Here is a 19,149-nt window from a genome sequence, read left to right as displayed (position 1 = left end):
GAAATTAATTAATTTATATTCAAATAATTATGTTTGTGGAATTGGTATAAATTATTATCAATTGTATTTTATTTTCTTCTATTCTTCTGCTTTACCGCGTCTCTCGTGTGTCTTTGCGTAGAGTCAAGGATTATGGGATACCAGTTTCTCCTTTCCTTTCACAAAGGTTGACAGGAGTAACCTATGCTAAAGGAGGGTTAAAGGAAGCATCAAGGCTCCTCTCCTAAGCATTTTTAGAATTCAAACCACCTTTCCTCCAAGTACTTCCACAGTGACAGGACACGCCTCCAACAGTGACAGGACACGCCTACAACAGTGACAGGACACGCCTCCAATTGTGATAAGAAAAGCCTCCTACACTGACCTGTCTCCTATCTCCATATAAGGAAATTTCCTATGCAAAAAAGAGAATTCGTAGAGGCCCCTGGTGATCACGAGACGGCTCACCAGTGATGCCGCTCACGCGTGTCCCCGACAGCGACAGTTCATGTGCACTTGGGAAACAGCCGGTTGGGAATCTAAAAGTTCTTCACAGCAGGTTTTTTTTATCCAATAAAAGAGACTAAACAGTTGCAAGTGGGGAAATCTCCCAGCTTTCTTGCATCATTTCACGGAGGCACGCCCCTTTTTGGTCTGGCCCCCTCGGAATTCTGAGAGTATACCGAGTTCAGTGAGGCGACTCGACAACAAAAATGTCTGCGTCAATAAAGATACATTTTTTCTTTGTATTTGTACGACGTTGCCCGGTCTTGCTTTGCATGCAATACAATGAAAAGTTGAGTTGTTTGTTTTCGAGCTGGTTTGCTAAAGAGGCTAATGTAGCTGTCAATAACAATGACTAGCCAATGACACCGTACACAATCACAAAAACGAACAGGAACGCTATAAGTGCTACGAGACAGGAAATGACGTCACAATTGCCCCCCGGAAGGCTGTCCAAGGCATCTGGAACACACCATCAGAACAGGGTGGGGAGCGCTAACAGAGCGGTGACGTCAGTGTCACAGGAACGCCCCCTGGCTCTACGTGACTAAGTACAGCAACATTTAGACACAACTATGGAGGAAGATCAATACATAACGATTTGTATACAGTAACTATGGACAAAGCCAAAGATAAGATATTGAGGATTATAAATTCCTTATTCTATAGAGTTAAAAAATAACATTCAGAACACATGGATCCTGTGTGTGTGTGTGTGTGTGTGTGTGTGTGTGTGTGTGTGTGTGTGTGTGTGTGTGTGTGTGTGTGTGTGTGTGTGTGTGTGTGTGTCTCTCTCTCAATACATCTGACTCAGAGACACTGAGCAATCTTCATCCCATACCCCAAACCCAGGGAGGAGGTCCTCCTCGGTGAAGGTGGACTGGAAGGTGTGGATGTGTGTCAGTGTGTCTGAGGACCCTCCTTCACCTGGGGACACTCTGTAGAAGGACAGAGTGCCAGCAGGCCGATCCAGATACACTCCTACTCTGTCAGAGCCAGGGGAGGGGAGACGTATGCCTGTTTTTATATTGTTGTGCAAGGCACAGTAATGACAATCATAACAACGAAGACCCCAGGACTTGTTGTTCCCTCCAAGCCTGCTGTCAACACCATTTCCTCTCCTTTGGATTTCTCTGTATGTCACTCCTACATTAACACCTCCTTCCCTCTCTACCTCCCAGTAACAGCGACCAGTCAGACCCTCTCTACACAACACCTGGAGCCAGAGGTCAAATCTCTCTTGTTGTTGAGGATACAACTGATTCTCTTTAACCACCGTCACATTTCTGTTGTCCTCAGACAGAGAGAGTCGTCTGTGGACTGTGTTTGGGTCCAGTGTGAGTTCACAGGCATCTGAGGGGAGAACAAGACACCATTACTGTCGTTCAGTGTTGAACGTTATTTTATAGATATCCTCCACTCGATGTTCAGTGAATGAAATAAGCCGAGAGAGAGTAAGACGACGTGCGGTCGGTTTATAGAGTAACTGGCAGAAAGGCCTCCGGTTCTCAAACACACACACGCACACACACACACACACTATGAGGGGCTGTTACGTTATTATAGTAGTAACAGTCCTCCGTTCTGTTCCCTACAGGCCGATTGTTCCCGCGGCAGTCCTGATTGTGGGCGGGGCATCGGATATAGAAACACGCCTATCCCGAAGTCTGGCGGATTCTCCCGCTTCCGCATTGCAGTCGCAAGGCGGTTTCACGCTGTGCCAAGCCGGTGTGGGTACCGGATTGACTCGGCTGCCAGATCGACTCGGGGTCCTGCGCTTACAGATGACGTATCGACACTTGACGTATCGACACAAGCCAACGGACAAAACCCGGAAAGGTTGTTTATAAACGGGGATCAATCATGGACATAAAAAGAAGGCTCAATCCGTTTTGGTTTTGATTTCATTGAACGCAGATCGCACAAACAAAGCATATGTACATAATGCATATGTAACCCAGTTCCTGTTAGGGACTCTTATGCTGAAGGAGGAGAACGGAAGTGTCTGCGTTTTATATATAACCCAAGTATAGGCAACAATAATTTGTACATTAGATTATTATTCATAGATTAGAAAACAAAAGGAGATCGTTAATACTTGGGAATAACATGGGAATTTAAAAGACAGCGTTTACAGGAAGTGGGTCATTATTGCGCGTCTAGGACCACGAGTCGATCTGGCAGCCGAGTCAATCCGACACCAACACCGGCACCTCGCGGTCTTTGTGTTTATCATTTGTGTTACCAGTTGCTGTTAAGCACTCTTCCCATGTGGGATCATCCTTGTTATACTTTCATTCGGACACTTTGTTAGAGCGGTAGTTAGAGGACCCGGAAGACTAACTTTTTAATTCTGGTCGGGATTGAGATAGTTGGTTGTTACCCCAGAGTTAGGTTTAGTTAGAGTTTTATTTCTATTTTGTTCTATTTCTTTCGTTGATGTAATGCCATCCCGTCATATGTCTTCAGCCTACATGTTATTTGGTACCATCTCCGATCATTTGATGGTGCCGTAACAGGGGTAATAAAATATAAATTAACCAATGAATCACTGAAGAATAATGTGTAAAAAGCAGTTTTGTTTATACTATATAGCCAACAATATCTTAAAGAGGCCCATACCTAATATATGAAATGTCTCTGTGGAGTGTGTGGATGTTGGCTGGTTGAAGCAGCCTCACCTGGCCGTGTCAGTCTGGACTCTGGGGCTGGGTGAGGCTGCACACCTGTTGTACGTTGAGTAATCAGTGTGCACAGGTTAAACCAGCCATCACCACACACACTCAGCGAGAGATCTCCTACATGGCAGCATGGAGCACCAGGCCGCGTCACTATCTACAAAACATACTCTTAACCAGCTAAACACCACCACCCTGCGTCCTTGTCTAGAGGAGCCCACTAGAAGACACCTAGCTGGACTGTAGCATCGTCTTTGCTACAGTCTCAAACGAATACGTCTCTCAAATTGATTATTGAACGTAATTTATTGATCATCGAACTACTAGTCTTGTGTGGACCCAGATCGCCCTACTCAACTGCCCTATTCATTATTATTTTTTCTTTCATATAATTATGTAATTAAAAAGGTTAATGTCATCGTTGTCGTTATTATTATATCCTACCTTATCTTACCTTACCTCTTAAAACAATGTAAGACCTTCCTTGTGTTTCCCTAAATGAAAAGCACTCGGGGCGTCCTGTCTGGGCCCTAGATCTACTAAAGCAATGCTCCTGTCTAGGCCTTAGATCTACTGAAGCACTGGTCCTGTCTGGGCCTTAGATCTACTGAAGCACTGGTCCTGTCTGGGCCTTAGATCTACTAAAGCACTGGTCCTGTCTGGGCCTTAGATCTACTAAAGCACTGGTCCTGTCTGGGCCTTAGATCTACTAAAGCAATGCTCCTGTCTGGGCCTTAGATCTACTGAAGCACTGGTCCTGTCTGGGCCTTAGATCTACTGAAGCACTGGTCCTGTCTGGGCCTTAGATCTACTAAAGCACTGGTCCTGTCTGGGCCTTAGATCTACTAAAGCAGTGGTCCTGTCTGGGCCTTAGATCTACTGAAGCACTGGTCCTGTCTGGGCCGTAGATCTACTGAAGCACTGGTCCTGTCTGGGCCTTAGATCTACTGAAGCACTGGTCCTGTCTGGGCCTTAGATCTACTAAAGCACTGCCCCTGCCTGGGCCTTAGATCTACTGAAGCACTGGTCCTGTCTGGGCCTTAGATCTACTAAAGCACTGGTCCTGTCTGGGCCTTAGATCTACTGAAGCACTGGTCCTGTCTGGGCCTTAGATCTACTGAAGCTGGTCGGCTGAAGGCTACACGGTCTTCTAGTTGTGCTCGTAGCTGATTTGAGTCAGCCGATGTGACTCAAATAAGAACAAAGACCCAGCCCGCGCTGAGGAAACAGGCGGACAGCCAGCCCTCGTACGGCTGGCTGCTCACGGTAAATATTTCTTAATACTGTGGAACATTCACTGGGCAGCAAATATAAAACGAGAACTAGATATAGTTATTCTAGAATAAAGGTTATTATCCATCAACAGTTTGATGAAGATGATGTCAACCATCATCTTCATTTCCAGGATGATTTGACTGAACCAACGTCACCTCCTGCTGTGCGGATGGACTTTCCATCTCAATAGTTAGTGTGTTTTGTGATGAATCAAACTTAAGACACTTACACTTCTTAAGAGCTGGTTTCATCCTCCACACTCCACCGTGCTCGAGACTGGGGAGACAAAGAGAGAACAGCATGTTGTCTTTAAACCGTTAAACATTATCCACATGTTAAAAAAGAGAGAGCAGCATGTTGTCTTAAATCCGGGAAACATTATTCACATGTTAACAAAGAGAGAGCAAAATGTCGTCTTTAAACAGGGAAACATTAACATTTTAACAAAGAGAGGACAGCATGTTGTCTTTTGACAGGGGAACATTGTTCACATGTTAACACAGAGAGAGCAGCATGTGGTCTTTAGACAGGGAAACATTATTCACATGTAAAAGATAGAGCAGCATGTTGTCTTTAGACAGGGAAATATTATTCACATGTTAACAAAGAGAGAGCAGCATGTTTTCTTTCGGTGGTAGTTAGCCTGGAAGCTATTGTGACAGGTAATGAAGCGTTGCTCCACATTGTGCCGCTTGGCATTGTTACACACTTGTCTTTCACAGTGGTAAAAATAACTCTTACTCACAATCATGTGAAAATGATATGTTTTCTTCTCTTTTCCGTCATGTTTTTCTTTATTTTGTGAGTAAACCCCGCAGCTAGCTCCAGATTTAAGTTGTGCTCGCTAGCTTTTCTCAGCAAAGGGGCGGACTGTATAGAACTTTCCAGACAAGGTAAGAGTTCGTAAAACTATTGTTTTTAAATGTTATATTAAATATTGTCATTACCATAAAATCGACATTGATGTGTTCAATCAAGTGTTATTAATTAAAAAAGAACAAGAGGAAAGAAGAAAAAAAGGAACGCATTCACTCAACAGACAGCTAGTCCCGACCACAGCCATAAACCAAACATGAATATCATTAACTATCAATTAATATAATTTTATAAGTGGTCTGAATCCTAATTTGCTTTATCATCACTTGCTACGCAACATGAGTTACAGCTGGTTGAATCCTTATAGGATACATTGTCACTGAGTGGTGAGCTGTCCTCTCCATACCTGAGAGTGTCCAGTCTCCAGCGTGGATTATCTAGCAGAGCAGAGAGCAGTGCACCACCTGAGTCTCCTGGGTGATTGTAGCTCAGGTCCAGCTCTCTCAGATGAGCGGGGTTGGAGCTCAGAGCTGTGGCCAGAGAAAAACAGCCTTCCTGTGTGACCTGGCAGCCAGACAACCTACAGACAACAGGGGACAACTGAACTGAAATGCTTTGCACAGTCAACAGCTATTCTGACATTAATCTCAGAATTCTGATTTTAATCTCAGAATTCTAACTTTTTACTCAGAATTCTGAGGTTAAAGTCAGAATTCTGACTTTAAACTCAGAATTCTGAGGTTAAAGTCAGAATTCTGACTTTAAACTCAGAATTCTGAAATACGGGTAAAGTCAGAACTACGGGCACCTGTAAGGACCAACCTCAGTGGGAGAGACACTTTGCTTAAAGGGGACCTATTATGCTTTTTCGACTTTTATGACCTATCAACGTTGTTATAATGATTGATAGTCATGTTTAACCATCCTAAAGTGTCAAATAATGACTTGCATTTCGACGTATTCCCTGCTGACAGTCTGGGGTGGTTGTGCAGAGCGCTAAACACTCGGGACAACGTTTGCGATTCTTGGAAATCATCTACGTAGAGGCACTCCTGCCGCGCCCCCATATGCCTGGTCAAATCTGCCCGCGCGCGCGCTTCAAGGAAGGTAACCAATCACAACGGAGTTGGGTTGGCAGGAGGGGGGAGAGGAGGCGGAGTAGGACGAAACCGAGTGTTGACAGAGAATGCTGAAAGCGCCCAGATGAGAAGAAGAGTTTCCCGAAAATCTACATCATTTTTTGTGTATGGTTAAACATGACTATCAATCATTATAACAACGTTTATAGGTCATAAAAGTCGAAAAGCATAATAGGTCCCCTTTAATGCTGTAGAAGGAAACCACACGCAGAGTAGCCCTATTCTACTTGTGCTTAGCAACTTCTTGCGGGTTCGAGGGGTTCCAGAAGAAACCATTTTGTTAATGGAATTCCAAAAGGTGAGTGAAACTGGCACCAAAACAACACATGTTCCAGTTTCACTCACCTTTTGGTCTTCCATCAACGAAATGGCTTCTTCTGGAACCCCTCCACCTGCAAGAAGTCGCTAAGGGAAGTCGCTCAGAATTCTGAGAATAAAGTCAGAATTTAGTTCTTTTTTTATGAGTGGACCTAATCCTCTTCCGTATTTTCATGAGGAAATCTGCGTGCATACGGTAACGCAAAAGTGTGTGGAATTCGATTGGGTATGCATGCCAGGCGGCGAGGTGGTGCTGTGATACACTATCACACAACCCCGCCATGTCTGAATGCATGCGTAGAATCTTCCTTCTTTCTTTATCTGCGCCGCGAAAACCAAAACATAATTATAGATCCTTCTCTGTTCAGTGATACTATCTGTACATATCCTGTATATTTCGTGGAAAGACTCCTGTAAATTTATTAGAGCTGCCAGAGCAGCTTGACGGCCCGACACATGGAAATAATCCAACATGTTTGTTTATTTCCCTGTACTGGCGCATGTATGTGAAGTAAACACGTACGCGACTTGAGCAGATCTGAGCAGAGTTTTACGTCTTGGCAGTGTAGACGGAAACGCTACGGCGGAGCGTATTCACGTTTTTCACTCTGGAGGGTGGTTTCAGATTTTTGCATTTTTTCAGCCTCAAACACGCCGTCACCATCTAAACGAAAGGTCCTTGTGTAAACGGGGCCTTAGTATCATCTAACAAAGATTAACTTTTTTTGATTTATTTCCAATTAATGTGAATGTTTGAATTTAAGTTGTACGAAAGTGCATCTGTAAAATGTCTTCTGATATCAAACCATGTGGCCTCATTGTTTTTCATTAAGTAAAACTGACCTCAGAGTTTCCAGTGTACAGTATGGACTCCCCAGTCCAGCAGAGAGCAGCTTTACTCCTGAATCCTGCAGATCATTGGTACTCAGGTCCAGCTCTCTCAGACTAGAGAAGTTGGAGCTGAGAACTGAGGCCAGAGCTTCACAGCATCTCTCTGACAGATGACAGCCATTTAGCCTTCACAAATAAAATGTATTATTATATATAAATTAAACATATCTATGTTATAAATGAGGAAACAACTGAAAGGTGTATTAATGTCAACTTGTTTAGTGTAAAACCAAATTTAAAATGTGTCCGATAAATGTTATCTCTGAATAAAATGTGTCTTCAAAAAATCCTTTTAAGAAGAATCTGTTATTCTACTTTAATTACTCAAAACGTAGCAGTTCAAAGCTACACTCATTGCTAGACAGATAGCATGTCATGTTCTGGTAATAAATAAGGATCTAAATATGTTAAGTGGCACGAATAGAGCCATTCAATTTAGGCTTCAGACAACGACTCCCTTTTTAAGGAACATCTACCGGTAAACGTCTACTGAGGTAAACATGAAGGAATAACACTTTGCACATTGAGTTAAACTGACCTGAGTGTTTCTAGTGTACAGTGTGGACTCTTCAGTCCGGCAGAGAGCAGCTCCACTCCTGAATCATGCAGATCATTGGTACTCAGGTCCAGCACTCTCAAACTAGAGGAGTTTGAGCTGAGAACTGAGGCCAGAGCTTCACAACATCTCTCTGACAGATGACAGCCACTCAGCCTTCACACAAAATAAACAGAGAGGAACTTGTTACTCTTCAATTTTAACATGGAGTCGGTTGAATAGATGTCAGTCTAGAAATGTTGTTTTCCTACATAATATTTTGTGAACTGTCTCTAAAATACACATGACTTCAAAGACAAGATGATAAACTATTATATTATAATTCATTATTAATAATAATAACATTATTATTAGTAATAAGTGGACAAGATGTTTTGCAAGATGGTTGGTATATATCCTTATTACATTTATATTCTAGTATCATGGACACTGTGTTTGTGTATTGTAATACATCTTATTAGTAAACCTACAGATATGTTTTGGAGGCTTTGGCCAGTGGCAGCAGCCTCAGAAGACCCTCCTCTGAAGCAGAGTATTTCGTCAGGTCAAACACCTCCAGCTCCTCTTCTGATGTCAGTAAGATGAAGACCAGAGCTGACCACTGAGCAGGGGAGAGGGATTCTCCAGAGAGACTTCCTGATGTCAGGTACTGTTGGATCTCCTCCACTAGAGAATGGTCGTTCAGCTCATTCAAACAGTAGAACAGATTGATGCTTCGCTCTGGAGAGAGATCTCCACTTATCCTCTCCTTGATGTAAGACACTGTTCTCTGATTCGTCTGCGAGCTACTTACTGTCTGTCCCAGCAGGCCTCGTAGAAGATTCTGATTGGTCTCCAGAGAGAGGCCCAGTAGGAACCGGAGGAATAAGTCCAGGTGTCCGTTCTCACTCTGTAAGGCCATGCCCACAGCACTCTGGTAGATTATAAATTCATCTTCCCTGGAGGTTGGTTGTTCTTTTGAGAGCAGATTGACCCCAGTGTCGATGAAGGACAGAAGGACATAAAGGGCAGCCAGAAACTCCTGGATGCTTAGATGGACAAAGCAGAACACCTTGTCCTGGTACAGCCCACAATCCTCTTTAAAGATCTGGGTGAATACTCCTGAGTACACTGAGGCTGCTCTGATATCAATGTCACACTCTACCAGGTCTGCCTCGTAGAAGATCAGGTTGCCTTTCTCCAGCTGGTTAAAAGCCAGTTTTCCCAGACAAACAATGATCTCCCTGCTTTCTGAACTCCATTGTAGATCTGTTTCAGCTCTCCCATGATACTTCATGTCTCCCTGTATGGACTGAATCCTCAGGAAGTGGCTGTACAACTGAGTCATGGTCTTGGCCATCTCTTCTTCACCCTGTGATGTTTTGAAGAAGCCCTCCAGAACTGTAGCAGTGATCCAACAGAAGACTGGGATGTGACACATAATGTGGAGGCTTCTTGATGTCTTGATGTGGGAGATGATTTTGCTGGCCAGCTCCTGGTCTCTGAATCTCTTCCTGAAGTACTCCTCCTTTTGTGGGTCGGTGAACCCTCTCACCTCTGTCACCATGTCAACACACTCAGCAGGGATCTGATTGGCGGCCGCAGGGCGTGTGGTTATCCAGATGCGAGCGGAGGGAAGCAGGTTGCCCATGATGAGGTTTGTCAGCAGCACATCCACCGAGGTGGACTCTGTGACATCAGTCCAGATCGGGTTGTTCTGGAAGTCCAGAGGAAGTCGACACTCATCCAGACCATCCAAGATGAAGACAACTTGGAACCGGCCGTATCTGGAGATTCTTGCTATTTGGGTTTCAATGAAGAAGTGATGAAGAAGTTCCACTAAGCTCAACTTTTTATCTCTCACTAAATTCAGTTCTCTGAATGTGATGGGAAATGTGAAGTGTATCTCCTGGTTGGTTTTGCCTTCAGCCCAGTCCAGAGTGAACTTGTGTGTTAAGATGGTTTTACCAATGCCGGCCACTCCAGTTGTCATTATTGTTCTGATTGGTTTATCTTTTTCAGATAAGGGTTTAAAGATGTCTTCACATCTGATTGGTGTTTCCTGCCTGGCTGGTTTCCTGGAAGCTGTTTCAATCAGTCTGACCTCATGTTCCTTGTTGACCTCTCCAATGCCCCTCTCTGTGATGTAGAGCTCTGTGTAGATCTCATTCAGAGGTCTTGACTCTCCTGCATTAGCAATTCCCTCAAACACACACTGGGTCTTCTTCTTCAGATGAGACTTGATTTTACGTTGGCACTCAGCAGCAACACTTTCTAAATTAGAAAACAAAAGAAGAATGTACTCAAATTAGTAATGCTGTTTTTTCTTACTCCTAGTGCCCTGTTTGAAAAGAATGAACATATATCTAAATCTGTTTTCAAAATGAGAGTATCTTCGAATTCTGATGTCAAAACAGTATCTTACTGCTCCTCAGTGTGTCGGCCAGCTCCTCCTGCTTCAACTGCTTCATGCAGAGCAGTGTGATGTCAAGCACTCCCTCTATGGCGTGCCTCCTCTGCTCCTCCTCCTCACCATCTACCTCCTTCTCCTCCCTCTGGCTCTCAGAGCATTGTGGGTCATCTAGGAAGAGAACGCTCCCGAGCTTCTCCACCTCCTTGTCTAGAAAAGCGTGTGCGTTCTCCTTGATCCGCTGGAACAGAACAAACACTGATGAGAACTTTACTCTGAACTAACTGTGGACATCAGAACCGTCTGTCCTGGATTCACGTCCTAATGGTCTGAAGAGGGAAGCCTGGAGACTGTTAACTCCAGGAGAGATGTTGTTCACATTGCATTCATAACTGACCTCAGTCTTGTACATTAACAGACCTTCCACTCTGTGTGTTGCTGCTGTACAGACGGACCACTGGGAACCTTCGACCTCCCCTGGTGTTGTCTGCATCGAAAATAAAACAGTCACACAAAGAGAATTAACATCACTATGATCACCGCGATGATTATTGGACGTGAAGCCTGGAGGGACGACACTGAATCAACAGAGATTGAATATCCTCTACTTTTTTGTTTCCCCTGACTTGTTACGCCTGGTCTGATCAGTAGAGTCTGAGAAAAACCAACTGGTCTGTTTTCATCATCTGTTTGAAACTCCTACCTCTCCTCTATGGAGGGGTGTCCATCTTTAAGGTCAGGAGGTTCATTCATACACAAGTCACTCTTCATGGAGACACAGCTGGGTCCAGGGGAGTCTGCTCTCTCCTGCTGCACTCTTTTAGACAAACAACAACCATTTGTTAATTAGGACTCTTGGATGTTTGGCTGATGTATTTTAAAATCTGACAGACCCTGACCTTTGATCAATAGAAAGATTTTGTTCTTTAAATAGAAGGGGTTGCGTCATAGACTGGTCACTCTTCGGGGTCCGGGGGGGGTCTGCTCTCTCCTGCTGCTCTCGGCTGCAACATAACACACACACACTAGTGTCATGGTCTGTCTGTTTCCTTGTCTTGTTTTGGTGTGTTTCCTGTTTTACTTTAGTATCTCTGTCTTGTTTCTCCCCATGTCCGGTAAAGTTTCCCTCCTGTGTGATTACTGCTCCCTCCCCGAATGTGTTTCAGCTGCTACTCGTTGCGTGCCCTGTGTGTGTTTGGTATTTAAGCCCTTGTCTTTCCTTTGTCCCTTGTCGGATCATTTTAGTTTGTGGTGAGTTGTGTCCTGTGTGTTACCAGTTTTCCCTGTGTTCCCTGTGTTACCCGCGTCAGCGGTGTTCCTTGCCTTTTGAGTTAATAAATTATCCTTTTACCCGAACTGTCTGCTATTGGGTCCTACCTGCCTGCCTGCCACCCGCTAACCGTGACAACTAGACTGGGTAGCCCCACCCATTCTGCCGGCGACTTGAGTTGCCCTGCAGAATGGTCTGGAGAAGAGCAATACATTTATTTCGGCTTCCGATACGTTTTTGGAGCCAATCACCAAGCGGGCTTTCCCCCCTGGTGCGCTATTAGCTGGTTTAACACAATGACGACGGCAAGCAGCCAATTGCGTACAGAGTCATTTGAACTAGGCCCATTGATCACGCCTCCTGTGCTGAAGAAAATGACAGCTGCTTCCCCAGACCAACGTGCAATCTACGATTGAGCTTGGTCTGGCAATAGCCAGTCTACACACACACAGCTTTTACTCAGACTAATGATGGTGTCATGCTGTATCACTGATGAATTCTGAGATGGACAACATTCACAGACAGTTGGAGATCTGCTCAGATTGTTGGATGTGTCGCCTGGAGAGACAAAACCTCATCAACAGAGATTGAAGGTTCCATAGAGTGATCACTCTCCATGGAGACACAGCTGGGTTCAGGGGAGTCTGATTCTGCAGGACTATTCTAGATCATTTTTTTCTGTTATTCAAATGCTTTTCAACAGACATAAATAATCACAGGACATCAGTGTGATTGACATCATCAACCAAAGTGAACTCTCAAAGGCACACATGCCTCATATGTACGCACCTACCAAATGCCATAAAACAATGGTCAATAATAAATGCAGTAAAGATAATACAACATTTGATCTTGTTAGAACAACAGACAATACAACAAATAAAGAAAGACAGAAAGAAAGATAGATAATAGAAAAAAAAATCTGGTGGCCTGAGTAAGATATTACATAATTTGGATCCAGTATGAGTCATATAGAATAAAGAGTAGCTAAACATCCTTCTAGCCAGTGTTCGAGTTATAATCTGAGCTTTGTGGGAGTCTCAAAAATGTTGGGGGCAGAGGTAAATAAATAATAGCCTACCCGGTGCGTGCGCAGAGCTTGAGAGAGCGAGAGAGAGAGAGAGGGGGGGGGGAGACTTCACTGCTAATGACTACGTGTTCCGATTCCAACACACGCACACACAAATCAGAAAATGTTTTATTTTGGGTACTTAGGTACTTGTTGGCATCAATTGGTGGCTTGGCGGTGAAGTGCAGCCATTATGTTAAAATAGTTGCCTTTTCTTTTTAAATACATTTTACTTTTACTTTTTTACCGGGAGATTAAAATACTTTGGAGTAAAACATCCTGTATTAGAGCCCCCACAGATGGATGATTTTGCTGCCTTCATGGGAGCTCAGGCAGCCACTTATGGGAGTGTAATGGGAAAATTGTGTTTTCACATTCTGTTTCTGTAAATGCCGTTTGTTGATTTTGCCTTTTCACTGACACCCTTGGGGTGGTCAAGTGAAGAAGCCAACTGAGAAGTCACCACTATTAGACCCCACAATACAATTGTCAATGATCAAATCAAAGAATGTTTACTTAAGGACAGAGTTTCCATAAGGGGATCTCTGCTCCCTCGTGGCCGGTATACCCCAGGCACAAAGGTTAATGTTAGATAACACTAGGGACAAGTAGAGTTGCTATACAATGCAAGGAATAGGAGATAGATCTTACATGATGAAGGGGAAACAACATTTCTGAGACCTGTGCCATGGTATAAGAAGTCCTCGCATTAGACAATGCGGGGGACTTCAGCTTGCGGACCTCTCTGGAGGGACGCAGGCTGATTTCCCATCCATTGGATCTTTGTTTGTTATGTTTTATTATTTGTTGTATGATTGTTTGTATGTTATTGGACCGTTATTACCTAAATATATGACGGCAATTGTTATAAGTTCCGATGACTCTTTATGCTACCCAGTTTGGTTAGTTTAGACAATTGTGATTGACGTGGGCCCGGAAATTCCCACCAAAGGAGCTCAGTTTGGTCATATGTAAATAGGTTCTACTCTCCCCTCCATGGAGCGGTCTAGAAGAGGAAGGTTCTCAGGCGGCCAGCTGGCTAAGGAAGTGTTCCATGTAGAGGCTGGGCTACAGACCCAGCCCTCCATTCCCTGACTTTAGTTTACATCCCAACATGACCACCTGAGAACCGAAATAGTTTAATAGTACTGTCTAGTATTTGGATGCTTTGTGTCCAGGTCCATATGTGTTGGTTTAAATAGTGGAACACTGTGGCCTCAGCTGGCCTACTGAGTGAGCACAACGTCTGCATTAAAACAAGTCTTGGAGGGATTTCCAAAGTGAAATGAAGGGCAGGTGAAATGTTTGCTAAGCAGGTGAATTATTTTAATGTTCGCCCTTCAAATAAGTTCCTTAGCATTGTTATACCTATTTTTTTCTATGCTTTCTGAATGATTGGTAGTTTTCCTAGAACCCTGCCTGTGAATGGAGGTAGTTTAGGGTTTAACCAGAACCCTGCATGTGAATGGAGGTAGTGTAGGGTTTAACCGTATCGCTCACTTGAATACCTGCTACATTGTGATCTACAGCCAGCTATCTTAACAAGAATGGCTGATAACGGATCTCCTTGTTTAAGAACTTCTTCAGGAAAAGGAGAAGAGATCATACCGTTTGTGAGACACTGGGTTAATGAATGTTGGGCTGAATCCAATGTTTTTTAAAGCTGTAAATAAATGAAGCCTTTCTCTTCTAGATAAACAACATCAACCATCTGTGATTCAGGACTCATAGACGTTTGTCTGATGTATTGAATAATCTGACGGATCCTTACCTTGGCTCAGTAGACTCATTGCCATCTCCAAACCTAACAGGTTGTATAGTAGAGCTGTTACTCCTCATGGAGATACAGCTGGTTCCACGGGGCTCTGCTGTCTGCTGCTGGACTCTTCTAGATCTTTTGTTACTGGGAAGGAAATGTTTTATTGTTTTTCAACCAACATAAATAATCAGAGAGTGTGATTGGCATCCTCAACCAAAATGATCTCTCAAAACACACACCCACTGGCATGAAACAATAGTCAATGCATAAAACATAAAATATACCAAGACATTTGATCTTGTTACAACTATGGAAAATATGAAAACGAAAGATGAAAGAAAGAAAGAAAGAAAAGCTGGTGGCCAAAGTAAGTTATTACATTATAAGGATTCAATAAGAGCGCTATAGATCATAGAGTTGTCATATTGAAAGCTGTGTAGGGTAGAAACAGCCTTCCAGAACATTTGAACTGTAGTACACAAGAACATGTGAGCCTATGTACCAACGTTCTGGTGGAACCTCAACAATCAGGGTGTCTAACAACCTGCTCTATCCAGCTCGGACTGCTCCAGTCTACCTGATCTAGAGTATTAAACTAGATCAGAGTTGTTCAGAGTCATCTCCAAATCAGTCAGTCAGTCAGCCAGTCATGCTAGATTATTAGAACTTCAATAGTTAAATAGTAATGTCTAGTATTTTGGATGCTTTGTGTCCAGGTCCATATGTGTTGTTTTAAATAATTGTACACTGTGGCCTCAGCTGGCCTACTTGGTGAGCAGAACGTCTGCTTTAAAACAGGTCTCAGTTTTTACTTTGAATAAGTTACTTGCCTTTTTCGAGCTCTTTAACCTTTTTCTCCATCCTTTTTGAAAGACAGGTTGTTTTTCTAGAACCCTTTCTCTGAGGGTTATTAAAAATGTTAGCTTTCCCCCACAAGGGATGTCCTGGTGACCACAGTTCCAGGTCTGTTTGTCTGTTTGAAACTCTTCCTTCAGAGGGTCTAGTTCTACTTTCACTAGATCTGACGGGTGAGGAGGGAACATTAAGGCAAGATATCTGAAGCCATTCTTTGGCCCGGTTTGAAAAGAGATTTTGGGTAAAAGGATGGCAATGGAATGCCTCAGATTTGGACAGTTTACTTTGTAACCTGAAAATTAGGAGAATTAAAGATGAGATTAGAGTGTACGGGAGGGTTCTAGCAGAAGAAGAACATCTGCAATAACATTCCCTCGTGTTGTATCGCTCATCTAAAACCTGGTACATTGTGATCCTTAAGGATAGCTACAGCCAGCGATCTTAACAGGACAGGCTGATAACGGATCTCCTTGTTTAAGATCTTCTTCATGTCAAAGGAGAAGAGATCACACAGTTTGTGAGCCACTGGGTTAATAAATGTTGGGCTGATTCCAATGTTTTTAAAAGTTGTAAATAATTTAAGGCGTTCTCTTCTAGATAAACAACAACCATCTGTGATCAGGACTCTTGGATGTTTGACTGATGTATTTAATGATCTGATAGATTCTTACCTTGGCTCAGTAGAATGATTTCCGTCTCCAGACCTAGCAGAATTTTCCATAGACCAGCCGCTCTTCAAAATGACACAACTGGGTCCAGGGGAGTCTGCTGTCTGCTGTTGGATTCTTCTGGATATTTTTAGATTCAAATGTTTTATTGCTTTTCAAGTTATTACATTGTAGAGATACAATAAAAGTAGTTTAGGGCATAAAGTCGTATTTTAAAGTTAAACACTAGATATAATGGATTCATGAGCTGGAGACGTCATTCTAGCTGTGTGTTAATCTGTAAATAGGTACTACTCTCCCCTCCAATGAGCGGTCTAGAAGAGGAAGGTTTGTGATGGGAAAATCCATATGTTGTCTCCTTTTAATCATCTAAAGCTTTCCTGCTCCTTGTATTTTCTAGCCACCCTGACTTCCTCAGTGTTATCTTTATTAACCGTTGTGCTTGGGTAACCGCTCACTTATGCATTCTTCTGCTTGATGAGAATACAGGCAACTCTGTGTCTTGGGGAAACATTACCTGTTTTGATTATTGACATCTCCACTGTGGGGAGGATGTGAAACTGTTTAAATAGCTCTGTCTAACTTTATTCTGGACTCACTCTGCTAGAGAGGTGTCTAATGTATGCATACATTAAAATAGGTTAATTGTCTACAACTATTGTGTGCTTTTTGCATTTATAAATCTCATCTGTCCTAAACGCAATATCTCTGGAGAAATTGCCACGACAGGTTCTCAGGCGGCCAGCTGGCCTAAGGAAGTGTTCCATGTAGAGGCTGGGCTGCAGACCCAGCCCTCCACCCCCTGACTAGTAGTTTTCCTCCTGGATTTTATTAATTCTTGATCGATTAGACGAACGCATGCACACACGGACATACACACCCACACACACACAGACACACACAAAACATTCACACACACACACAAACACACACACAATCACACACACATTCACACACTGACACGCACACAAACACACACACTGACACACACGCAGACAGACACTTGAACATTACCTGTATGACTTCATGAGATGGACAACAGTCACAGACAGTGAGAGATCCTCTTCTTACCTCTTAGCATTGCTCTGGCCGCCATGTTCCTCAGACAGAGTGGTCTTAGAAGTAGGATCCCCCTCCTCTCTCTCCTCCTCCATAGTAGACCGGAGACCTGTAGTCCTACACAAACACAACATATTGTTTTTCTTTTGAAAATAAGATTTGTGTTGTCGTTACCTTAGAATGAGCCTTTTATGTCTACATAGGGGGCGGGTCCTCTTCCACAAAGTCAGCCATGTGCCACTGCCATTTTATTATTAAAGGTCCCATTGCATGAAAATGCAATGGGACCTTTCTGACATCAATAGGAGTTCCCCTAGCCTGCCTATGGTCCCCCACTTCTGACACCAATGTAACCACTCGCCGGTGACATAACAATGTCCAGTCATAAGTTCTTGTACGAACGTTATTGCTACAAACCTGGCCACTGTAACCCGTAACCAACAGCAAAAATCCACAACCACCAGTTATCCGGGCAACACCCACCCCTGAACCCGGTCCCTTCAACTTGCAAGCCCTCCACCCTGCTGTTCTCCCAAGCCCCTCCCCCAGTTGACCTGGTGATTCGCCCCCCACCTTGATTGACAAGTAAAAATAATAATAATAATAAATACAATTTATATAGCGCTTAATATGGCACTCTAAGACGCTTTACATATTGCCCTATCAAAACTATGTAAGACAGACTAGGAATAAAAGAAAAACAGAGGTTAAACATGAAGAATAAGGTGGGAGTTAGGTGGGGAAGGCTAGTGTGAAAAGGTATGTTTTGAGGGCAGATTTGAAAGAAGAGAGGGTTGGAGAGACTTTGATGTGGGAGGGGAGTGAATTCCAAAGGGTGGGGGCAGCAACTGAGAAGGCCCGATCACCCCAAGTCTGTCGCTCAGTCCGTGGAACTTGTAGCAGGTTGGCAGAATTGGACCTGAGGAATCGGGAGGGGGCGTTGCGATGGAGGAGGTCGGCAAGGTAGGGGGGGGCCTAGGCTGTTGAGGGCCTTGTAGGTGATGAGTAAGATTTTGTAGATGATTCTGTGTTTAATTGGAAGCCAATGGAGTTCACGGAGGACAGGTGTGATGTGTTCTCTGGAGCGGGTGCCAGTGAGGAGGCGCGCAGCTGAGTTCTGGACATATTGAAGAGACGGTATTTCCAGCTACAAAACGCGCATCTCTCTCCCATGGTCTCTCCTCCCTCCATTGTTGTTTTGCGTTTGAGTCGCTGCGTAGTGCGTACACGTGAGTTGTCGCCGTGAGTTGTCGAATGCTTGACACGTGACACAGTGATAATGGTCTTCACTCACCACCGTCCGATAGGCAAGAAGAAAGCAAAAATATATATGTTTACTAAGGAAAAATGAAAAAAAAAATAGTAACGCAAAGTGACTTTGATGAGTAACTTTAATCTGATTACTGGTTTGGATTACTCGTGACTGAAAAAGTGGTCCGAGGCCAGTAACGCGTTACTAAGTAACGCGTTACTGGCATCACTGGGGCCGACTAACAGCTAAATAAAAGGCTTCCCAGGCTTACCTGTATTTCGTTTGAGCTGTTAGATAATTTTGTTAAGTTCTTATTTGGTCCAGGAACACCCTGATGGTAAAAACCTGACCTTTTTCAGACGGGATAGGTTTGTTGTTGCAATAAACCCTTTGTTTACTTGTGAAATCCTGTGTCTGTACTATTTGAGTTAGCTTTATGTTCGCCCTCTAACCCCTAGACTAGACGGTCTTAACATCCACATTCACTAAAGGGAGGGTCTACTTATGCCTCGTTCCACCGAACGGTGCGGTACGGTTCAATGCAGCTCGGTTACGCTAAATCTGGTTCGCAAGGCGCAAGGCGCGACAAATGCCTTTTCAATAAAATCACAATGAATAGTTAATGTTAGGCCTGTATGCATGTTAGGTTTCAAAATGGCATTTTTACTTTTC

General features: G+C 43.6%; 2 protein-coding genes across 3 annotated transcripts in view; one reads left to right on the top strand and one right to left on the bottom strand.

Moving 5' to 3' along the window:
- Nucleotides 1–19,149, top strand: part of LOC115559454 (neoverrucotoxin subunit beta) — a 544,561-nt gene that overhangs the window by 282,211 nt on the left and 243,201 nt on the right. The window lies entirely within an intron of this gene.
- LOC115560351 (NACHT, LRR and PYD domains-containing protein 3-like) lies at nucleotides 1,215–11,316 on the bottom strand. The gene is made up of 9 exons (XM_030379750.1): nucleotides 11,249–11,316; nucleotides 10,966–11,032; nucleotides 10,561–10,825; nucleotides 8,627–10,409; nucleotides 8,139–8,312; nucleotides 7,553–7,726; nucleotides 5,659–5,832; nucleotides 4,666–4,712; nucleotides 1,215–1,836 (listed from the first exon to the last, which is right to left on the bottom strand). The coding sequence occupies exons 1-9, from the start codon at nucleotides 11,314–11,316 to the stop codon at nucleotides 1,280–1,282; spliced, it is 3,309 nt and encodes a 1,102-aa protein (XP_030235610.1). The 3' UTR covers nucleotides 1,215–1,279.

The sequence above is a fragment of the Gadus morhua genome, chromosome 15, assembly GCF_902167405.1.
Source record: "Gadus morhua chromosome 15, gadMor3.0, whole genome shotgun sequence".
Classification (NCBI taxonomy): domain Eukaryota; kingdom Metazoa; phylum Chordata; class Actinopteri; order Gadiformes; family Gadidae; genus Gadus; species Gadus morhua.
The sequence above is the reverse complement of the archived record's forward strand: the minus strand, read 5'-3'. Positions and strand labels throughout refer to the sequence as shown.

Bases quoted from the DNA above. Each gene is read 5' to 3' on its own strand.
- LOC115560351 (XM_030379750.1), bottom strand. From the start codon at position 11,316: ATGAAGAGTGACTTGTGTATGAATGAACCTCCTGACCTTAAAGATGGA. The intron at 10,826-10,965 runs GTCTGTTAATGT...GTCCACAGTTAG, and splicing joins AGCAACACACAGAGTGGAAG to TTCAGAGTAAAGTTCTCATC. The intron at 8,313-8,626 runs GTAGGTTTACTA...TTTTGTGTGAAG, and splicing joins AAAGCCTCCAAAACATATCT to GCTGAGTGGCTGTCATCTGT.